This window comes from Hypanus sabinus, chromosome 27 (assembly GCF_030144855.1).
Source record: "Hypanus sabinus isolate sHypSab1 chromosome 27, sHypSab1.hap1, whole genome shotgun sequence".
NCBI classification, from domain to species: Eukaryota; Metazoa; Chordata; class Chondrichthyes; order Myliobatiformes; family Dasyatidae; genus Hypanus; species Hypanus sabinus.
This window is the reverse complement of record NC_082732.1, coordinates 39,333,797-39,353,831: the sequence shown is the minus strand read 5'-3', so window position 1 is coordinate 39,353,831 and position 20,035 is coordinate 39,333,797. Positions and strand designations below refer to the sequence as shown.

Below are 20,035 nucleotides of genomic sequence, written 5' to 3'. Positions count from 1 at the left end.
CGGATGATTTAAACCATTAGTATTCCAAGAGATAAAGTTAACAGACTTATCCATCATGCCAACATTAATTGTGTATATCATAAAAGGTTAAAAAGACACATAACCCATAAATCAGGAAGAAGGAAAAATGATTCAGGAGCAACCGGAGAACATGACACCTCAACAATATTAATAATTTAAAGTTGGCCCATAAACTAAAAGCAAAAAAATAAAAAGCAAAAGCGTGAAAGAAGATACCTACCCCCTCCCCCAACCCCATGGAAAAAAGCCAAGCGGCAGGCGCACAAACTAACACTAATATTAGCCCCATTTTCAAGATGGCGACTTCATGAAAAGAAAGAAAAGAGAAACTATATAACACCCAGATATAAATACAGGGTTGTAAACAAAAAGAATATATATCAATCAAAAATGAAAAAATAATATAAAAAAGCAAAAAATCATTAATAAAAAAAAGGATAACCATTGAAGTTTAAAATAGTGTAATATGCCTTTAAAAAAAATTCCATATTCAAATATAAGGAAATGACGTTTCAAAAACAAAGATTTATGGGAAGAAAAAACGACATTTTGAAAGGACCATATTACAAAATATAGATGTAAATTCACCAATCTTTTTTTTCAAAAAAAAGGTTAACAAAATAGAATTAAAAAGGGGTTCAATAACCACTACAATATATATATAAAAAAAGGTTCAAAAATTCAAAACATTCGTCCCATTCTCAAATACAGGCAAATAAACGCTTACGGAAAGCAAAGTCTTATGGGAAGAAGAAACGACATCTTAAAAAATAAATCATTATTACAAAGTCTTAACATGTATATCTAATCCAGAGGGGAAAAAAATTAATTAAGAAAAAAGACATTAAAGTTAAAAAAGTATCTGTAAATCATGATAATAATAATAAAAAACCAGGTCTACAGACCAAAACAAAAAGCTATACCGCAGCTTCATAAGTTAAAGCCTAAAACGGAATGGCGTCTTCTCTCCAAAAGTTCTTCCACATAACATATAGTTCAAGTTGGACTAGAAGAGCGATATTCTTCAACGAATTTCTTCGCTTCTTCCGGAGTATTAAAGAAACGCTGACTGTTGGCGCTCAACATAATTCTGAGATTTGCTGGATATCTTAAAGCTTGTTTCAGTCCAATCGAATGAACCTCTGCCATCACCGGTTTAAAAGCAATTCTCATCCTCATTACCTCGAATGAATAGTCCTCCACAATACGAAACTTGTTGTTTTTGTGAGAAATCATACCTTTCTGACGAGCTAATCGAATTAAAAGCTCTTTTTCCGAAGGATAATGGAGACGGACAATCACAGCTCGTGGCTTGTCTTTCGCAGCTGAAAATCTCGAAACTCTGTGGGCACGATCAATAGTAGGTTTAACCCGCAAAGCGTCCTCGCCAAAAATTTCCCACAATAAATTAGAGAAATATTCAGTTAAGTCACCAGACTCGAGATTTTCGGGAAATCCAATAATACGCAAATTCTGTCTGCGAGACCGGTTTTCAAGATCGGTGATTTTAAACTTATACTGCTCCACTATTTTAGCAGTCGATCATACCTTCTCCTCCAAAGTTTCGATTGTACGTATTTTTTCACAAATTATCTTGTCAAGAGCCGCAAACTTTTCTTCATGGCATTCAGTAACTGCTGCCTGCGAATGAAGCTTGATATCAAATGATTTAACGACTTCTTCAAGCTCCGATATTTTCGCAGTAAGTTTGTTTTCCAGACTTGCAAGTTTAGTATCCAGTTTAGTATCCAGAAGACTGGAGATTGCATCGAGAGATATAGGGTCTTTAGACGATTTCTTAGGTACAGACATTCTAAGTTTGAAAAAATTAAATCCAGTGTTATTTTTAAAAAGAAAAATAAATCATAGATATCAACCCATATGATTAAGTACGAAAAGATTTGATTAAAGGGTGATTATAGCTTAAAAAATGAAGAGCGCCTAAAAGGCTGATGTCTACATCGCCATCTTGAAACTCCACCCCCCCTGAATTGTTTAACAGTTATCAAATTTAAGGTATCACTGGAGAGGAACTGAAATATTCAGACTTTAATCTGATATTATTCACTTCTAGAGCAGTGAAGTTAATGAGAAGATTTAGCTGGCAAATTCATATTCACCCAAATGAACGTAGACTTTTCTGTTAAAGTGGATTCATGTCCAGAAGCCACAGGTTTAAGATAATTGCAGAAGAACCTAATGAAAGATCATGTAGTGAAATATCTGGAATCACTGCTAGCTGGTAGAGGCAGATAGTGACCTTAAGACAATCTTAAATAAATAAAACTGCAAGATGTGTGCAAAGAACACTTGACTAGGATAATTAGAGGACTCTTTAGAAATGGATGAGGCCAGGTTCCTCTCCTAAACAGTTTGATTTTTACCATACCGAAGTGGAGGATACAGAGTGCAAGTCAACCTTCCACTTCTTAAAAAGTGAGCAGGTACCTCATTATAAACACAAGGGATTCTACAGATGCTACACATCTTGAACAGCACATACAAAATGCTGGAGGAACTCAGCAAACCACACAGCATCAGTGAGGGTGAATAATCAGTCAATGTTTTGGGCAGAGATCTCCCCCCCCACCCCCACCACCAATCATGACTGGAATAGAGATGTTGAAGCCATCTGAGGATGTAGGTAGATGGGTGGGGTAAGGAAGGAATGAAGGAAGAAGCTGGCAGGTGATGGGTGTCAAAGGTAAAAGGCTGAAGAAGGAATCTGATAGGAGAGGACAATGGACCATGAGATGAAGGAAGAAGGGCACTAGAGGGAGGTGATGGGTAGATGAGAAGAAAAAGGTAAGCATGTAACTAGAATGGGGAATGGAAAGAGGGGGTGAGAAATTACCATAGTTAGGGAAATCAATGTTCACACCGTCAGGCTGGTTTGTTAGTTTGAATTGTGGCTGTTTAGCTGCTGTAAACTGGTTCTTGAAATTTCTCTTGCCTCTGTTTATTTGGAATATTGTTTTAAAGTATCTGATTTTTTTCCACATCAAATTCCCCTAGGTTGCGGAGAATTGACGCAATGGCTTCTCTTCTCTGGCTGGCCGTGATGAGTTTGTACTTGGTGGAGGATTACCTGCAGACTGATGCTCCTGGGTGGCTCGACACTCTGAAATTCAGCACCACCTCCTTGTGTTGCTTAGTGGGATTCACTGCAGCTATCGCTACTCGGAAGTCAACTGGCCATCGGCAATACAGAGCACGAAGGTCAGAATCTGAACAATGAACAGTGGCAGCATATGAACTCTTGTGTAACTGATTCTGTCCTCCTACAGTGGAATGCTGTTTCTTATTTCGCTTTCCCAACATTTGGTTGTCTCCTGAGGAATTTAAAGTTGCAGCATCATTATTCTTTGACCTATGTGAATGAGTTGGACTTGACAATCCTATAAAATCAAACCTCACGTCTGTGTACTCTTTTTCCATGGAATTTAGGCTAGATTTACTGAACACTTTCATTAGGCACAAATTCAAATGTCATAATATTTCTTGGATGATCTTGGAATATAGGTCAAATAATTGCTATTAATTTACTTAAAGACTGTCAGTAGATCTCTTAGCATAATTAACATGCTCACAAATTGCTTTAATATTAGTTTAACACTTTAATTGACCATAAAGCCAATTAATGTGGCCATTTGGCCCATGGAGACTGTTCCACCATTCCACCAGGCCTAATTTATCCCTCTCAACCCCCATTCTCCAGACATCTCCCCATAAACTTTGATGCCCTTACCAATCAAGAACCTATCCACATCTGATTTAAATATACTTAATGATGACCTGCACAACCGCATAGTGGCGATGAATTCCAGAGTCGCCTCCCTCTGGCTAAAAAAAATTCCTCCTCTTCTCTGTTCAAAAGGTATGTCCTTGTATTCTAAGGCTGGAGGGGGGTGGTGAGTGGGTGGGAGAGGGGGAATGAAGTGAGAAGCTGGAGGGTGACCAAAGCCCTAATTGGCCCTAATCTGAGAGCTGATCACCTTTGCGTAGCTGTGGCTGCTATGGCGAGCAATTAAACTGAATCCTGGTGCTAATAATAGTTTCAGGAATATTCATATTACTTGCTGGTCATCACAAGTTGACATTGGAGAAATAAATAAGTGCCTCCAAATAGTTAAGACCAAAATTAGGCCATTGAAGACAGAAACGGGTGAATTTAGTATGGGGAACAAGGAAATGGCAGACGAGTTGAACAGGTACTTTGGATCTGTCTTCACTAGGGAAGACACAAACAATCTCCCAGATGTAATAGTGGCCAAAGGAATAGTGGTAAAGGATGAACTGAAGGAAATTTATATTAGGCAAGAAACGGTGTTGGATAGAATGTTGAGTCTGAAGGCTGATAAGTCCCCGGAACCTGATGGTCTGCATCCCAGGGTACTTAAAGATGTGGCTCTAGAAATTGTGGACGCATTGGTAATCATTTTCCAATGTTCTATAGATTCAGGAATGGTTCCTGCTGATTGGAGGCTGGCTAATGTTGTCCCACTTTTCAAGAAAGGAGGGAGAGAGAAAACAGGGAATTATAGACCGGTTCGCCTGACGTCAGTGGTGGGAAAGATGCTTAAGTCAATTATAAAAGAGGAAATTACGACACATTTGGATAGCAGTAGAAGGATCAGTCCAAGTCAGCATGGATTTATGAATGGAAAATCATGCTTGTCTAATCTTCTGGAGTTTTTTGAGGATGTAACTATGAAAATGGACAAGAGAGAGCCAATGGATGTAGTGTACCTGGACTTCCAGAAAGCTTTTGATAAAGTCCCACATAGGAGATTAGTGGGCAAAATTAGGGCACATGGTATTGGGGACAGAGTACTGAAATGGATTGAAAATTGGCTGGCTGACAGGAAACAAAGAGTAGCGATTAACAGGTCCCTTTTGGAATGGCAGGCTGTGACCAGTGGGGTACCGCAAGGTTCGGTGCTGGGACTACAGCTGTTTACAATATACATTAATGATTTAGATGAAGGGATTAAAAGTAACATTAGCAAATTTGCCGATGAGACAAAGCTGGGTGGCAGTGTGAAATGTCAGGAGGATGTTATGAGAATGCAGGGTGACTTGGACAGGTTGAGTGAGTGGGCAAATGTATGGCACATGTTTAATGTGGATAAATGTGAGATTATCTACTTTGGTGGCAAGAACAGGAAGGCAGATTACTATCTAAATGGAGTCAAGTTAGGAAAAGGGGAAGTACAACGAGATCTAGGTGTTCTTGTACATCAGTCAATGAAAGCAAGCATACAGGTACAGCAGGCAGTGAGGAAAGCTAATGGCATGCTGGCTTTTATAACTAGAGGAATTGAGTATAGGAGTAAAGAGGTCCTTCTGCAGCTGTACAGGGCCCTGGTGAGACCACACCTGGAGTATTGAGTGCAGTTTTGGTCTCCAAATTTGAGGAAGGACATTCTTGCTATTGAGGGAGTGCAGTGTAGGTTCACAAGGTTAATTCCCAGAATGGCGGGACTGTCATATGTTGAAAGATTGGAGCGAGTGGGCTTGTATACACTGGAATTTAGAAGGATGAGAGGGGATCTGATTGAAACATAAGATTATTAAGGGATTGGACACACTGGAGGCAGGAAGCATGTTCCCGCTGATGGGTGAGTCCAGAACTAGAGGCCACAGTTTAAGAATAAGGGGTAGGCCATTTAGAACAGAGATGCGGAAAAACTTTTTCACCCAGAGAGTGGTGGATATGTGGAATGCTCTGCCCCAGAAGGCAGTGGAGGCCAAGTCTCTGAATGCATTCAAGAGAGAGTTAGATAGAGCTGTTATAGATAGCGGGATCAAGGGATATGGGCAGAGGGCAGGAACGGGGTACTGATTGTGTATGATCAGCCATGATCACAGTGAATGGCGGTGCTGGCTAGAAGGGCCGAATGGCTTACTCCTGCGCCTACTGTCTATTGTCTATTGGTGAATCTAATTTAATAATGTGCCACACAATCACCAATGGTGCAGTGAAGGAAGCTGAGATGTAGAGGAGACCAGAATTAGAAGACTTGATCTGTATGAGTTGTAGCCCAGGAGAATACAAATTCACAGTGGCCAGCAGTTCACAAGAATGAAAATCTTAAATTGTAAGTTGAAAATTTTTTAATTAAATAAAAAAATTAACTTAGGAAATATAAAGTGGAATTCTGTTGGACCATTCAAAATGAATTGTTTTTAACAGAGGAATTAAAACTGCAAATAGTTTTTAATCAACTATTTGTGATAGTTTATTATCACTTTGCAGCCTTAATTTTTAAGAATTCATCACGGTAGTGGCATTACTCAGCCATGGAGTTATGACATCTCCTTGTGGCTATAATCTACAATTTGTGTACTTGGTGGATTTCTTTTGAATATTAATATAAATGGCATCACTACCAATGACCAGACATTGTTTTTAATATGACTATAAATTTTCTGCAACTATTCCAACTCTTCAGATTGATAATTCTGTCACAAATAAGGCTAATTTAGTATTATCTGCATTTCCAAATGAAAATCATAGAAAATTAAGCTCCTTTTCTTAAAGAAAGCTGTGGTGCTCTGTCCTATTTAGAAACTTGCAGTGATGGTGGACGTCCTTTTTTCTGCTACAGTTCTGACTGAACATGTGCCACATTGGAGAATCAGAACCAGGTTTAATATCGCTGACATGTCGTGAAATTTGTTTTGTGGCAATATTACAGTGCAATACATAAAAATAATTTAAATTGTAGAAAGAAATACAAGTATAAAAATAATTAAGTAGTGCAAAAATAATGTAGTGTTTATGGGTTGGTTAACTGACCGTTCAGAAATCTGATGGTGAAGGGGAAGAAGCTCCAGCATGTTGAGTGTGTGTCTTCAGGATCTTGTACCTCCCCCCTGATGATAGACCATGTCCTGGGTGATGGGGGTCCTTGATAATATTATATTCCACAAAGACATCCATTCCTAGTGTTAAACTCTAGTGATGCTTTAGCACTTAACTCATCAGTTTTGTGATGCAGCCCCAGATTCTATTTCACACAAAATGCTGGAGGAACTTGAGGAGGAACTTAGCAGTCATGGCCTGAAACATCAACTCTTTTCATTAGATGCTGCCTGACCTGCTGAGTTCCTCCAGCATTTTGTGTTTTGCTTTGGATTTCTAGCATCTACATATTTTCTCATGTTTCAGACCTGTTACACCAGTAACACTAAAACTTATCTGGCAAATATAATAGCACTGATTTTTTTTTAAATCTTGGAACCTCCCCTCTCCAGCCTCAGGCAAAAATAAAGAAAAGTTAATGAGACATTGAGACATTGAATGTTTTGAACATGGAAAAAAAGTGGACGTGTTTGATTTCTTAAAGGTACAATCAGCCCAATTTTAGGTCCAGAAAAAATGATTACTGCATCTTTAAAAGAAAAAAAACATTCTTGGCTTCAGGCTAGTGAGTGGGTGATTTGATGGCTTTGGTTTAAATTCATTATGTTGTAAAAGAAACTAATTATGTTTAAGATAAATGCTGCCTTGGCAATTTGCATTACAATAAAATTAATTCTACAAATCAGTTTTCTTGCATGCATTGGGAAGGCTTCAATATTTATGCAAGTGTTATTATCACACTGGCATCATCATACCATCCATTACTAGCTCCAATTTCTTTTTTCTCTTGCAAATGCTACTTTCAAATTCTGGTTTCCTTAACTTTTTTGAATGCTGAATAGCTGTTATTTAAGTAACCAGTAAAATTGGTGCTATGCCTTCATATATGATATTTGCTGCATCCCAGTGAATGTAATTTGGGACACAGTTCAGTAGTACTACTGGCTTTCCTTTCTTAAATTTTATCAGATAATGTGTAATTCAATATTTAGATCAAGATGTATTAACATATGCACAATTGCTATTTCTGTGCAGTACGTATTCTTGGTACTTAATACATATATTTTAAAATTCTATGCAGTTTCTGTTAATGCACTAAAATATTTTGATTCCTTGTAAAGGTTTTCTATTTTTGAATTGTATTTATATATTATCTTGTATTTTATTTCAAATGTCTCAGCATTCAAAAGGGTGTGCCACCTATTTTACTTCTTCCCTGCCTATTATCACCTTTTGTGCATTTTAATCATTTAAAAATGTTCTGAAGTTTGCTTGTATTGGAAGCCCTGCAGCAGCTTTTTTTTTGCTTTAAACCTTACTGTCACTTTGAACCTTCTCAGCATTTTAAAAACAAATATTATGTACTCATTTAATTGGTCCAAGTTTAGTTGGCAAGTAGAATTTATGTAATGTGTTGTAGAAGTGATGCTTGTAGGCTTATGTAGTTTGCTTTTAATAAATTGCCTACACAAAAATTTAATATGCTCTTTACTTATGTATTGTTACTATTCATTTCCAAATTAGATATCACAGCCATTCACAGCATTTCAGTAACTGCTCATTTTGGGGTATGCAAAGTGCTTGTTATCTAAGCGTTTCAAGTTTCAAAGTTCTCAGAGGGATTTGAGGTTTGCATTGAAGTTGTTGTATTGGAACTGATGGGACCTTGCATCCCAGTGAATGTAATATGGGACACAGTTCACTAATAGTACTATTGGCTTTCCTTTCTTGAAGTAAGTAACCAGAATGAGTTTCTGATCTGAAACTGCCAATGTAAAATCATTTTCAGAAAGCAGGAGACATTGTTGGAACTAAAGTTACAACTTTTAAAATCTTAAATCAGAATAAATGCCATAGGCCTTTTAAGAGAAGAGTTGGGTTTGATTCAAGCAGATTTGCATCTACATCATTGTCTCTGATTTAGTTTTAGCCGTAACTAATTAACTTGTATTTTGTTGTAGATTTAAAAGCATATTATTTAATCTGCTGTTTATCATTTGACTTAATGTTGCTGGAAAGCCTGTTAGCACTGTTTGTAATATAAAACATTGTGTAAACATTGAAGTGCAAAGCTGTAGTCTATGTAATGACGTTTTCTGCATTATTTGGGTACAGTCAACAGCAGTGTATAAATGTGAATGCAGCCAATAGTTATAGTCTAACACATCTGATGGAAATGTACTGTGTGTAATTCCAACCTAGTGAAATCCTAATAAGTAAAAGCCAATGTAGAAATTTTACTGCAATATTAAGCTTAATTTTATTGTAAAATGGAAATGTTGCAGTGCTCTGGAGTACATTTAATGTGATCAGTGTTATCGTGTTTAGTGAATCTTAACTTTTTAACTTTATCTGGATTATTGTACTCCTCCAGAATCAATGTTCATTTCACTTCTATCATGCAAGTATTATTAAGAGCTCACCTTACCTTTTGCAGCTTATTTACTGAGACCAACATTGCATGTTGTCAAGATGACACTTGGGACTGCAAGCCGTTGCTGATAATTGTTGTAGATTCATCCAAATTCATTAGTATGTACTGTTGCTGCTTTATCACATTGTGTGTCAGGACCACTTAGAGCAAACTGCAGTAACCTAGATGAATCCTTGGTTCAGCACAAGTGAGTTGTGACAGCTTAATGGCTCATCTTGTGGCACTGAACTAATCTTGTCAATCAGGATGTTGGTGATGACCTCCCTGAGAACATGAGTGTCTTTCAGATGGATGTTGAACAAATTTAAGTCTTTTTTTCATGTTTGATCTTTGAAAATAAAAAAAATTACTCAACGTATTGTGAATTGCAGAGCTAGTTTCTGATTTCTGTTCTTGTGCGCAGGATTGCTAAGGAGTGTAGGTGTTTTAATTTTTCACTTGGAAGTAATTTAGCATTTAATGGTGTTCTGATGCCTGAAATCTTCTAACAGAGAAGACCAATAATTGATAATGTTCTTGATTTTATAAACATCATTTTCAAATCCTTTGGGTCTAGGTCTGCCTTTACCATTATGCCAGTGATTTTCCGTTTTGTTTCATTGAGTGATTATCTTTCTTCGCGTGGAATTGTATTTCGTTAAACATTCTGGTTTTGTAATTGCTAGCATCTGCCAGCCTGATCCTCCATTAGCCCCACGAATCATTCAGAAATCAGCAGGTAGCTGTCAATTTGTGGAAGCTGGAGAGCGAGTGGATTACATGAATGTTTGAATCTAAATCCAACAAAAGCATAGATGAGCAATTCAGCAAAGGATTAGGCAGGAAGGTGGGTGACATGAAGTGATAGATGGCAGCATTTGCCAAGCACGGGAAATGGATTAGAAGTTCTGTTCAGAATCATATAAGGCAGTCAGTGAGATAACTGTGTAGTTCAACCTGAGGAGATGGACAGGAAGGAGTAAGAAATCTGTGGAAAGCAAACAGTTTACATATTTTGGATTTCTCAGAATTTAATTTGTAACGATTAATGACCATAAGATTGTCTTGATGGAACTGCGGCCCAAGAATGAAAGCATTGGAGGTGTTTATTAATGGTGGTGCAGTAGTGTCTCATCATGTACATCATTTTCCACATCTATGCATAATTGTACTCGTGTCTAAAAATTGTGACTCCAGCAACCCTGCTGAAATGTTGAGCCATAACCATTCTCTTCTTTTGACAGTGATGCTGCAGAGGGATATTCTCTTTAGCATTAACCTTACTGCTCCATGCTGGCCATGCAAAAACAGGGTTAGCACACTTATTCATGGGAAAGGGCCAAAATTGCACTGAGAACACAAGGCATTGTGACCATATTGGGTGCTTGTAAGAAAACTATATAAAGCCAGTTTATTGTGGGAGTCAGTCAAGTCCATGGTGATCTTGAATACAGAGAGAAAGGTAAGATTAATTTATCTCATCTTTCAGTCAAGATGGTGCCGAGCTGATGTCTCTATGGAGATTATGGCTTAGACTTAGTTTTTTAAAATTTGTAAGGATGGTTTTGGGAACAGTGAGGGGAGTTAGAGATGAGTTTAGGGTTTAAGGACAGATATAGAGAAGTTATAGGCCTCTGCTCTGCTCGGGCCAGCGACATGGCCACGTGATGAAGGCCATCTATGGGTGAACGGCTGTCCCAAGTCGATGGGATCAGATGTCCATGGGAGAGGAGTCATGAGAGGTGGTGAGCCTGGACTTCAGGATCTCATCATTGATCAGTCTCGGAGTTGATACTGAAGATCAGAACACAAAGGTCAATTGGATGTTGAACCCTGATGGCCGTAACCTGGAGATTAGAGGCCAGGTGTGTAGGTGGGTGGGAGGGAGACAAGGGGCTTGTTTTGCTGATGTAATTTTGCTGTTCATGTTCGGTTTTGTGTAAACGAGAGGTTCTGCAGATGCTGGAAATCCTGAGCAACGCACACAAAATGCTGGAGGAACTGGGCAGATTAGGCAGTATCAATAGAAAAGAATAGATGGGCCAAGACCCTCTATCATCAAGATTGGAAAGAAAGGGGAAAATGCCAGAATAAGGAGTTGGGAGGAGGAAAGCTTAGCAGATGATAGGTGAAGCCAGGTGGGTGGGGTGGGGAATGAAGTAAGAAGCTGGGAGGTGATAGGTGGAAAATGCAAAGGGTTAGAGAAGAAGGAATCTGATAAGAGAATGGACCATGGAAGAAAAAGGAGGAGGGGCACCAGGGGAAGGCGATAGGCAGGTGAGCAAAGTTACGAGGCTGGAGTGAGGAAATGAAGAAAAGGGAAAGAGTATTGAAGAAGTTTTGTGTTCTCTGTTGTTCTGCCGAGCATTGTGGCCTTGCTCTGTTGGTGTTCAAAAGTGTGAATCTTGTGGTTGTACCCCACACATCCTTGTGTGTGTTGGCTGTTCATGCAAGCAACACATTTCATGATATGATTTGATGTACATATGATAAATGTACATGAAATTCAGATCAATTGAAATATACAGTGAAATATGTTGTTTACTTGAAAAGCCAACGCAGTTTGAGGATGTGCTGGGGTAGCCTGCAAATGTTGCTGTGCTTCCAGTGCCAACGTAGCACGTACACAGCTCACTAACCCTATCACACGTCTTTGGAATGTGGGAAGAAACTGTATTACTTTAGGAGACCTAAGCTGTAAAGAGCATATAAATTCCTTACAGTGGTGGGAATTGAACTCAGGTTGCTGACATCGTAAAACATTACGCTAACCACTATGTTACAGTGCCATTCTAATTGTATAGTGTGTTCATCAAATATTAACATTCAATAGATAGAAAGTTTGTCATAAATTAAGAGCTTCATTTCTTGCTTTTTTTTAAGTTCACGAATTCTAGATTAATCTTTCCCTGTCCTTTCCCCATTCTGGTCTATTTGTTCCAAATTGCAATTTTGATTGCGATTGATTTTGGCTTCCTAGATGTATTAATGGGAAGTTTTGATCTAAACTGTTTTTGTGAGACAATGTGTGTTTCATTTAGAGTTTCCTCTGTCGCACTCCTGCATTTTCTGTCATGAGCCTGCGGCACATCCCTCCCTTACGTACTGCTGTTGTACCATCACTACAAAAACTCAAAGCTTTAAGTCTGCTCATTCTGACTTGGTTGGCAGTAGGCAGCAAATATAATTACCTTTTCAGATTAAGATACGAGTAAATTAACAGTCTTTTAACAGTCCAACCAAACAATTGGATTTTCATATATTGGTCAGTTTCTTCAGGATTCTAACTAATTTGTTTCTGATGTTTGGCTACTGAAAAATTCTGAAGCAAAAAATATCAAAATTGATATAAATGGAAACTCTCTGGACTGGAGTGTGTGGAATTTTCTTACTTCATCCCCCCTCCCCCACCCACCTGCCTTCACCAATCACCTTCTAAGCTTGTCCTCCATCTCCTCCTCCTCCTCTCCTCAATTTCTCTCATCTTTCCCTTCCTTGTTGGCTTGCGTTCTCAACACTGAGTGATACTTTGATCAAAGGCTGTCTTGTTTGAAGTACTTCTTGGTGGAGCAGATAAGTAATATTGAATAACCATTTTCAGTGACTTGATGTCAAGTGGGTCTGGGGCCTGAACTTGTCAGTGGCAGCTGACATAATAAACCTTAAACTTGAAAACTGCGAGGCATCAGTGTAAACTTGCTGAATAGGAAGCTCTGGGTCCTAAATAGTCAGCCCTTATTTTTAGTGTGATTACCTTTAATAGTCAAATATACATCAAAACATACAGTGAAATGCATCGCAACACACAATGCTGGGGTAACTCAGCAGGCCAGGCAGTCTCTGTGGAAAAAACTAAGCAGTCAGCATTTCGGGCCAATACCTTTCTTCAGGACTGTTTGTTTACTCTTTTCCATGAAGGCTGCCTGACCTGCTGAGTTCCTCCAGCATTTTGTGTGTGTCGCTTTGGATTTCCAACTTCGGCAGAATTTCTTGTTTTAGTGAAATATCTCAATCGCGTCAAATCAAATCGACAAGGATTCCTTGCACCAAGGAGGAGAGACTAGACCCAGGAGCACTTGAAAACCACAAGCATTCAGAAGCATTTGAAATCTGTTTAAATTTATAAGCTCATCAATTTATTAAATTCAACAACCTCAGCATTAAAATTAAAATATTGGCGGGGGCTGGCGGAATTAAATTATCCTGCAGCTGTCCTTTGCGTTTCTCCCCATCATCGGTACTAGATAATTAGGGAACATTTGTTGCTGAACCAGAGTGGATAATTTCACTCAAGTCAATACTGAACTGATTCTATAACCTATGGGCTCACTTTCAAGTACGCTACAACTCATGTTCTCAGTATAATCTATTTATTTATTATGATTACTTTTGTATTTGCACAGATGGTCTTTTGCGCATCGGTTGTTTGTATGTCTTGAGTGTAAGTTTTCAATGATTCTGTTGTATTTCTTCTTTCTACCGTGAATGCTTACAAGAAAATTAATCTCAGGTTTTTATATGGTGACATGTAGGAGACGTACTTTAATAATAATAAATATACTAGGAAGTTTGCTTTTCGGTTATGGCAGCAGAGCTGGGAACTTACTGGCAGAGTCTAGCCAGCAAGTTTAAGACTTCAGTATTCATGCACAAGCCTGAGATTTGTTAGATTAAGTACCATCGTCCACACAGAATTGCTGGCATTCTCTAGCACATTTTGGCCCATTTCCAACCAACCCCAAAAGAATTTGCGTGCATCCAGGGTCTCAAGGTGGAGGAATGGTGGTACTTAAATTTGTTTACATTCAGTGTAAATCATAAATCATCTCATCTGGTGACATGAGGACTTGGCACTCTCATCGTGGCTGCCTTCAGCAGAAAATTACAGAGCTGGAGATAATTTACAGCGCCTTGTTCAAACTCAAACTAAGCATTGAATCGGAATCAGATTCAGATTTATTATCATTGGCATCTGTCATGAAATTTGTTGTTTTATGGCAGTAGTTCAGTGCAATGCATAAGAAAAAGCTAAAATACAATAAGAAATGTATAACAAAAAATTAAATAATTTGTGCAAAAAGAGAGCCAAAAGATAGTGAGGTAATTTAGAGGTTTATTGTCCGTTCAGAAATCTGATGACGGAGGGGAAGAAGCTGTTCCTAAAATGTTGAGTGTGTGTCTTCAGGCTCTTGTACCACCCCGATGATAGTAATGAGAAGAGTTCATGCTCAAAGTTAACATTTTATTTTGATGCTGGTACAAATGTTAGTTAACCATTAAACACCAGCTTTATTACTTGGAAGAAAGAAGTATCTGGCTGTAAATTACCAAATTTTAAGACAAAATGCAGTAATACTTTTCTCTTGCAATTCCTCAGTTATGTTGTCCCTGTCATTGTCATGAAATAATTTACTCATTCTGATCAACCTGCATTTGAAAGATTAGATTAGCTTTTATTTGTCATGTGTATATTGAAGCATACAGTGAAATGCATTGTTTTTGCATCCAAGGATTGTGGTGGGTGCACCCACCCCGCAAGTGTTGCCATGCTTCCGGTGCCAACCTAGCATGCTTACAACTTACTAACCTAACCTATACGTCATTAGAATGTGGGAGGAAACCGGAGTACCCAAAAAAAATCCACACAATCACAGGGAGAAACTCCTTACAGAACAACAGCAGGAATCAAGCTCTATTCGGTGATCGCTGGTGCTGTAAGGTGATTGTGCTAACCACTACGCTATCGTGCTCCAGCTTGTGATTCCAAGTTATGCTGGAAGGATTGCATCTTTAGAAATGATAAGCACAAGAGATTCTACAAATGCTGGAAATCCAGAGGAACAAACAAGATGCTGGTGGAAATCAGCAGCTGAGGCTACATCTATGAAGAGGATTAATCAGTTGACATTTCGGGCTGACACCCTTCATTAAGGTACAGTATTAGAAATTACACCTTGATGAAGATATTTACTCAGTGGGCTGAATTAATCTATTAAAGAATAAATCCCAACAATTGAAATGGCATACTTCTGGAAAGTGGAGGTTACTTTTGGAAGAAGGAGCATAATTCATTGCCACACTTGGCTGTGGAGGCCTGGTCGCTGAGTATATTTAAAGTGGAAGTTGATAACTTATTTAGTAAGGATGTCAAAGGTAGAAGGCAGAGAATGAGGGTTGAGAGGGATGATAAATCAGTCATGATGGAATGGCAGAGTATACTCAATGGGCCAAATGGTCTCTCTTGTGGTCTATAAGTTCCTCGTTCATATAAAAATGCTGACTTGTTCAGGAAAAGCATGTTAATCTTAGGTTCTTTTCTAAATTTGCATTGCATTTTTGAAAAGCATCGCTTGAGGGGTATGTTCCTCTGGGAGGCAAGAAGGCAGAGACACAGTCCTGGGTAACAGAAGTGACAGGTGTCATCTTTCTAGCCACCAGCATGAATCATTTGTGTGTCTAACTCTGGTTAACTAACTATATGATTCTACACTTAGATATCTAAAAAGTTACAATACATGGCTTTGACTGTTTGTCCTTAAAACATGATGAATTGGTGATGGGATTGAAAAAAGGGATTGCCTGATGTTTTAGGGATCGGACATCTTGGATGGTTTATCCTGATTCTCATAAAGCTTGCACTCATGTCGAAACTGAACAGACTGTCACTTAACAGTGGAATTTACACTAATTAAATATGATAGATACTTAAGAACATTACTCTTTATAATATGTCTGAAAGTTATTCATCCTCAAATCTGGCTGTTGGTGTGCTGAGCTCAACACCTCTCATAATTTGCATTATTGCTTTAAAATGAATGATCATATTGGACCCTTTGCTTGCTATCAATTTGTCCAGTCCACAGCCAGTCACCTCTGCAGCTATTTGTATTGATTGTTACCTCCTCAAGCTCTGTAAAACAGAGGGAAACCTTCAGAAAGCTAGAAACTTAATTCTGCATCAATAGTACACTTAATATTGCTAGCTAATGAATTTCAGCTGAAGCTGAGTGGCTGGTAAGCCTTGGTTAGAATCACTCGCACCAACGAAGAGAAAGGGTGCTGAGCAGAATAAGTTACTGCCTGACAAAGAGAAAAAGCTATACCAGTGGCTCCTCTACCAGATCCAGAGGTTTCCATTTCCTTACCGTGCATGTCCCTGTCACTCACAATTTGGATTTCAAATTCAGCCACCTTCAAATGCATAACAAAAGAACTCTACAAGTCTTAACTCATTGTCGATATGATGGACTACCAGTCAAATTAGTCAATCAAAGTCGATGCCCTCTTGGGCAGGGAAGCTACTAAAAGTGTTAATTAACTTGCCACAAAGCACTCTCATTTAAAGTGCATAATTTTCTTTTTCTTGATCTGAGCATCCACAGCACATAGGTGCAACCTGCTTCCAAGGATTCAATGTATGTGCTGTAGCAATTTGATTCTAATTTCAATTTAATGGCATTAGTGGTAATTTGGTACTTGGAACCATTAAATTGGATAATTTGTTTGGGGAATTCTGCTTGACATGGTGTTGGCATTATTCATACTAGTGTTGCCTTTTTATTGTGTACATTAATGAATACTAATCAAGTCAATAAAATTATATTAAATCTAAGCTTTTCAAGTACCCTAAGAAGGCATAAGCTTAGAATTCCACACTTCACCTCTTTAAGTGAATACAGTGGGTAAGTGTTTGAAAATTGTGGTAAGCTTTAAGGCCTGTTCCTACAGAAGTGATATGAATGAATCTGTGTCTCCCACTCTGTATTTGAGTGACCTTGATATACTTAATTATGTCAAGTTGTATGCTAAATATAATTAAGCTCAAGTGTTTTGGTGCATGATTGAAATTCACCCCTCTGGCACTTTCTTAGACACCCATTAAAGGTTTGAATTTGCTGTAGAGACCCTTCCAATTTACTTCCTACTTATTCATAAATTTTGTATGTAAATTTCTACAGTTAGTGAGTGCATGTGCATGTGTTTCTAGCAACTGTTTAATAGTTCCTATTAGACTATTTAAAAAGTGCTCTAATTGAAGAACTTTGTGGGTGGCCCTATCAAAAAGTAATTGTATGGCTGTAAACAGTTTTGATGGATCTTTCGGTGGCTTGCCGCCACCAAATTAGCTACTGCTTCCTGTACACTTTCTTTTCCTTGCCATTCTCCGTGGGTGGCCACATTATTCCCAGGTATATTTTTTTGATTTTAAACTGACAGAAGATCCCCTTCAAGATTGTTTAATGTAATTTATTGTACACCCATGTAAGGAGAACAGAATAATTGTTAACTCTGGATCCGATACAGCACAAAAAAACCCATGAAAGATAAAGAACACAACATTTTTTTTAAAAAACACACAATAAATATAAATAGATTAGATAGCTTGTATACATTGATTGTATGTCCATAAAGTAATGCTAAGCTGTGCTTAAGGTAACTGACAGGGAAGGAACAAAGTAATGGGTGGAGATGTTGATCAGTCTTACTGCTTGGGGAAAGTAAATGAGAGTCTGGTGGTCCTAGTGTAGATACTATATAGCCTCTTCCCTGATGTGAGTGGGACAAACAGTCCCTGAGCAGGTTATGTGGGGGCCTTTCTGATATTATAGGTCCTTTGCCTGCACCTTTCTGTATATATGCCCTTGATGGTGGGTAGACTGGTGCCAGTGACGCATTGGGTATTTTAACACCCAGTTGTAGAGTCCTCCTGTCTGCTGCAGTGCAGTTTCCATACCAAGCAGTGATGCAACCTATTAAGATGCTCTCTATTGTGCATCTGTAGAATGCCCAGACTGTTGCTGAGATTGGTCTGGAGTGTATGGAGTGGAACAAGTGTTGACTTCGCTGTTACAAAGAATTTTGCTTCAGTGTACCAGGGCATTTATAACACCCAACTTTAAATTATAGACACAAGTGATTCTGCAGATGCTGGAAATTTGGATGAAAACGCACAAATGCTGTAAGATCTCAGCAGGTCAGGCAGCTCTGGCGAGGAATAAACAGTCTGGAAGGATAGCCAGGATCCCAAAGAAATACTGAATTAATACTATCCCCTAAACCACAAGGAAACTCACATCGCAGCTTATGCAGGTCCAAGATGACCTGGCATCCAGGACGGCTGGCATTTACAATACTCCCTGTGAAGTGGAGCAGCCTATATCGCACAGTGGAAACCAGCATCAAGGAGCACAGGAGGCGCATCTGTTTGGGTTACCCAGAGAAATCAGTAGTAGCAGAACGTTGCACTTGGACTTCAGCACAAAGCTACTGTGCCGTGCCAATAGTTTTTGGGACCGCCTGGTGAAGGAAGCCTTTGAAATAAAACCAGAATTTTAATGAGGACCAAGGGCTTGCTCAAAGTAAGAACTGGAATTCAACTGTAAACAAGGTGGGACAGTGGAAACCTGATTGGATGAGGACTATCAAATCAGGAGGGATGGACGACAGGGATATAAATACTACTGGTCTAGACATGGCCAGGCATCATCCCCAGACAGTGACTAATAACCTGACTTTTGGTGTTGATGGAAGAGATGGGTGAAAACATTTTATTGATGCAAGCCATAAACACAAGAGTCTGCAGATGCTGGAAATCTAGAACAGAACACACAAAATGCTAGAGGAACTCAGCAGGTCAAGTAGCATCTAGGGAGAGGAATAGACGGTTAATATTTTGGGCTGAGATCCTTTATTAGCTCCGGAAAGGAAGGGTAAGAAGCAAGAATTGGAAAGCACTGTGATTAGACCAAATATAAGTTTACCCATCCAAATCAAACTGGTTGTCTTGTTAATCCAGTTCTTGATTTTTCTTGGGATAAATTGGTGTGTAAAGCTGAAGATGGTATTGGACTTCAGTAAACTTTTCCCTTCGCACTTCACTAACTTCTGTGCAACACGTTCAAAATGCTGGAGGAACTCAGTAAGTCAGGCAACATCTATGGAGAGGAATAAACAGTCGAGACCCTTCATCTGTACTCTGCTACTGCCTCTAGTTATTTTTGACTACGGAGGCAGTAGAGAATACTTGCTATTTGATTCTCTATTCTGAATGAGTCTGTATCATAAACCACAAGAGATTCTACAGAAGTTGGACATCTAGAGTAGCACAAACAAAATACTGGAGGAACTCAGCAAGTCAGGCAGCGTCTATACAAAGGGTTAAACAGTTAATGTTTTGAGCCATGTCTCACATGCGTACAGGAAGATGGAGAATACCAGTGCATGCAGGAGTCTGATCTTGTATTTCATGGTGATGTTGCTGTCACTCCATAATTTCTTGAGTTTGGATAGTGCAGTCATTGTCTGTGTGGTTCTTGTCAGGATTTCTGGTCTTGATCCTTCATCACTGATGATTGCCCCCAGGTATTTGAACTGCTGCACTGTCTCAGGTTTCTGACCATAGACTGAGATGTCTGTTGTGATGGCACCATTGGCATTTGCCATGAGCTTGGTTTTCTCGGCACTTATTTCCATTCCAAACTTTGTGGAGGCTCTGTCAAGATGGCTGACCAGGTTGGCCAGTTCATCCTCTTTTCCTGCAAGCCCATCAATGTCGTCAACAAATCTTAGATTTTTGATGTTCCTCCCCCTGATGTTGACTGCTCACATGATCAGGGGTATTTAAGAGCCTCTTGGACAGGCACATGGATGAAAGAAAAATAGAGGGTTATGGGGTAGTGTGGGTTTAGTACTTTTTTTTAAGGATTATATGGGTTGGCACAACATGGAGGGCT

At 38.9% G+C, this 20,035-nt stretch overlaps 1 protein-coding gene across 2 annotated transcripts in view; it reads left to right on the top strand.

Moving 5' to 3' along the window:
• The window catches only part of tmem201 (transmembrane protein 201), a 125,256-nt gene that overhangs the window by 78,918 nt on the left and 26,303 nt on the right, over window positions 1-20,035 (top strand). The window contains exon 6 of one of the 2 annotated variants that reach the window (XM_059952281.1): window positions 3,037-3,240. In XM_059952281.1, coding sequence (XP_059808264.1) covers window positions 3,037-3,240 — 204 coding nt within the window. Of the gene's footprint in view, window positions 1-3,036; window positions 9,683-20,035 lie in introns of those variants that run through there. The other variant, XM_059952282.1, reaches the window with a different exon arrangement.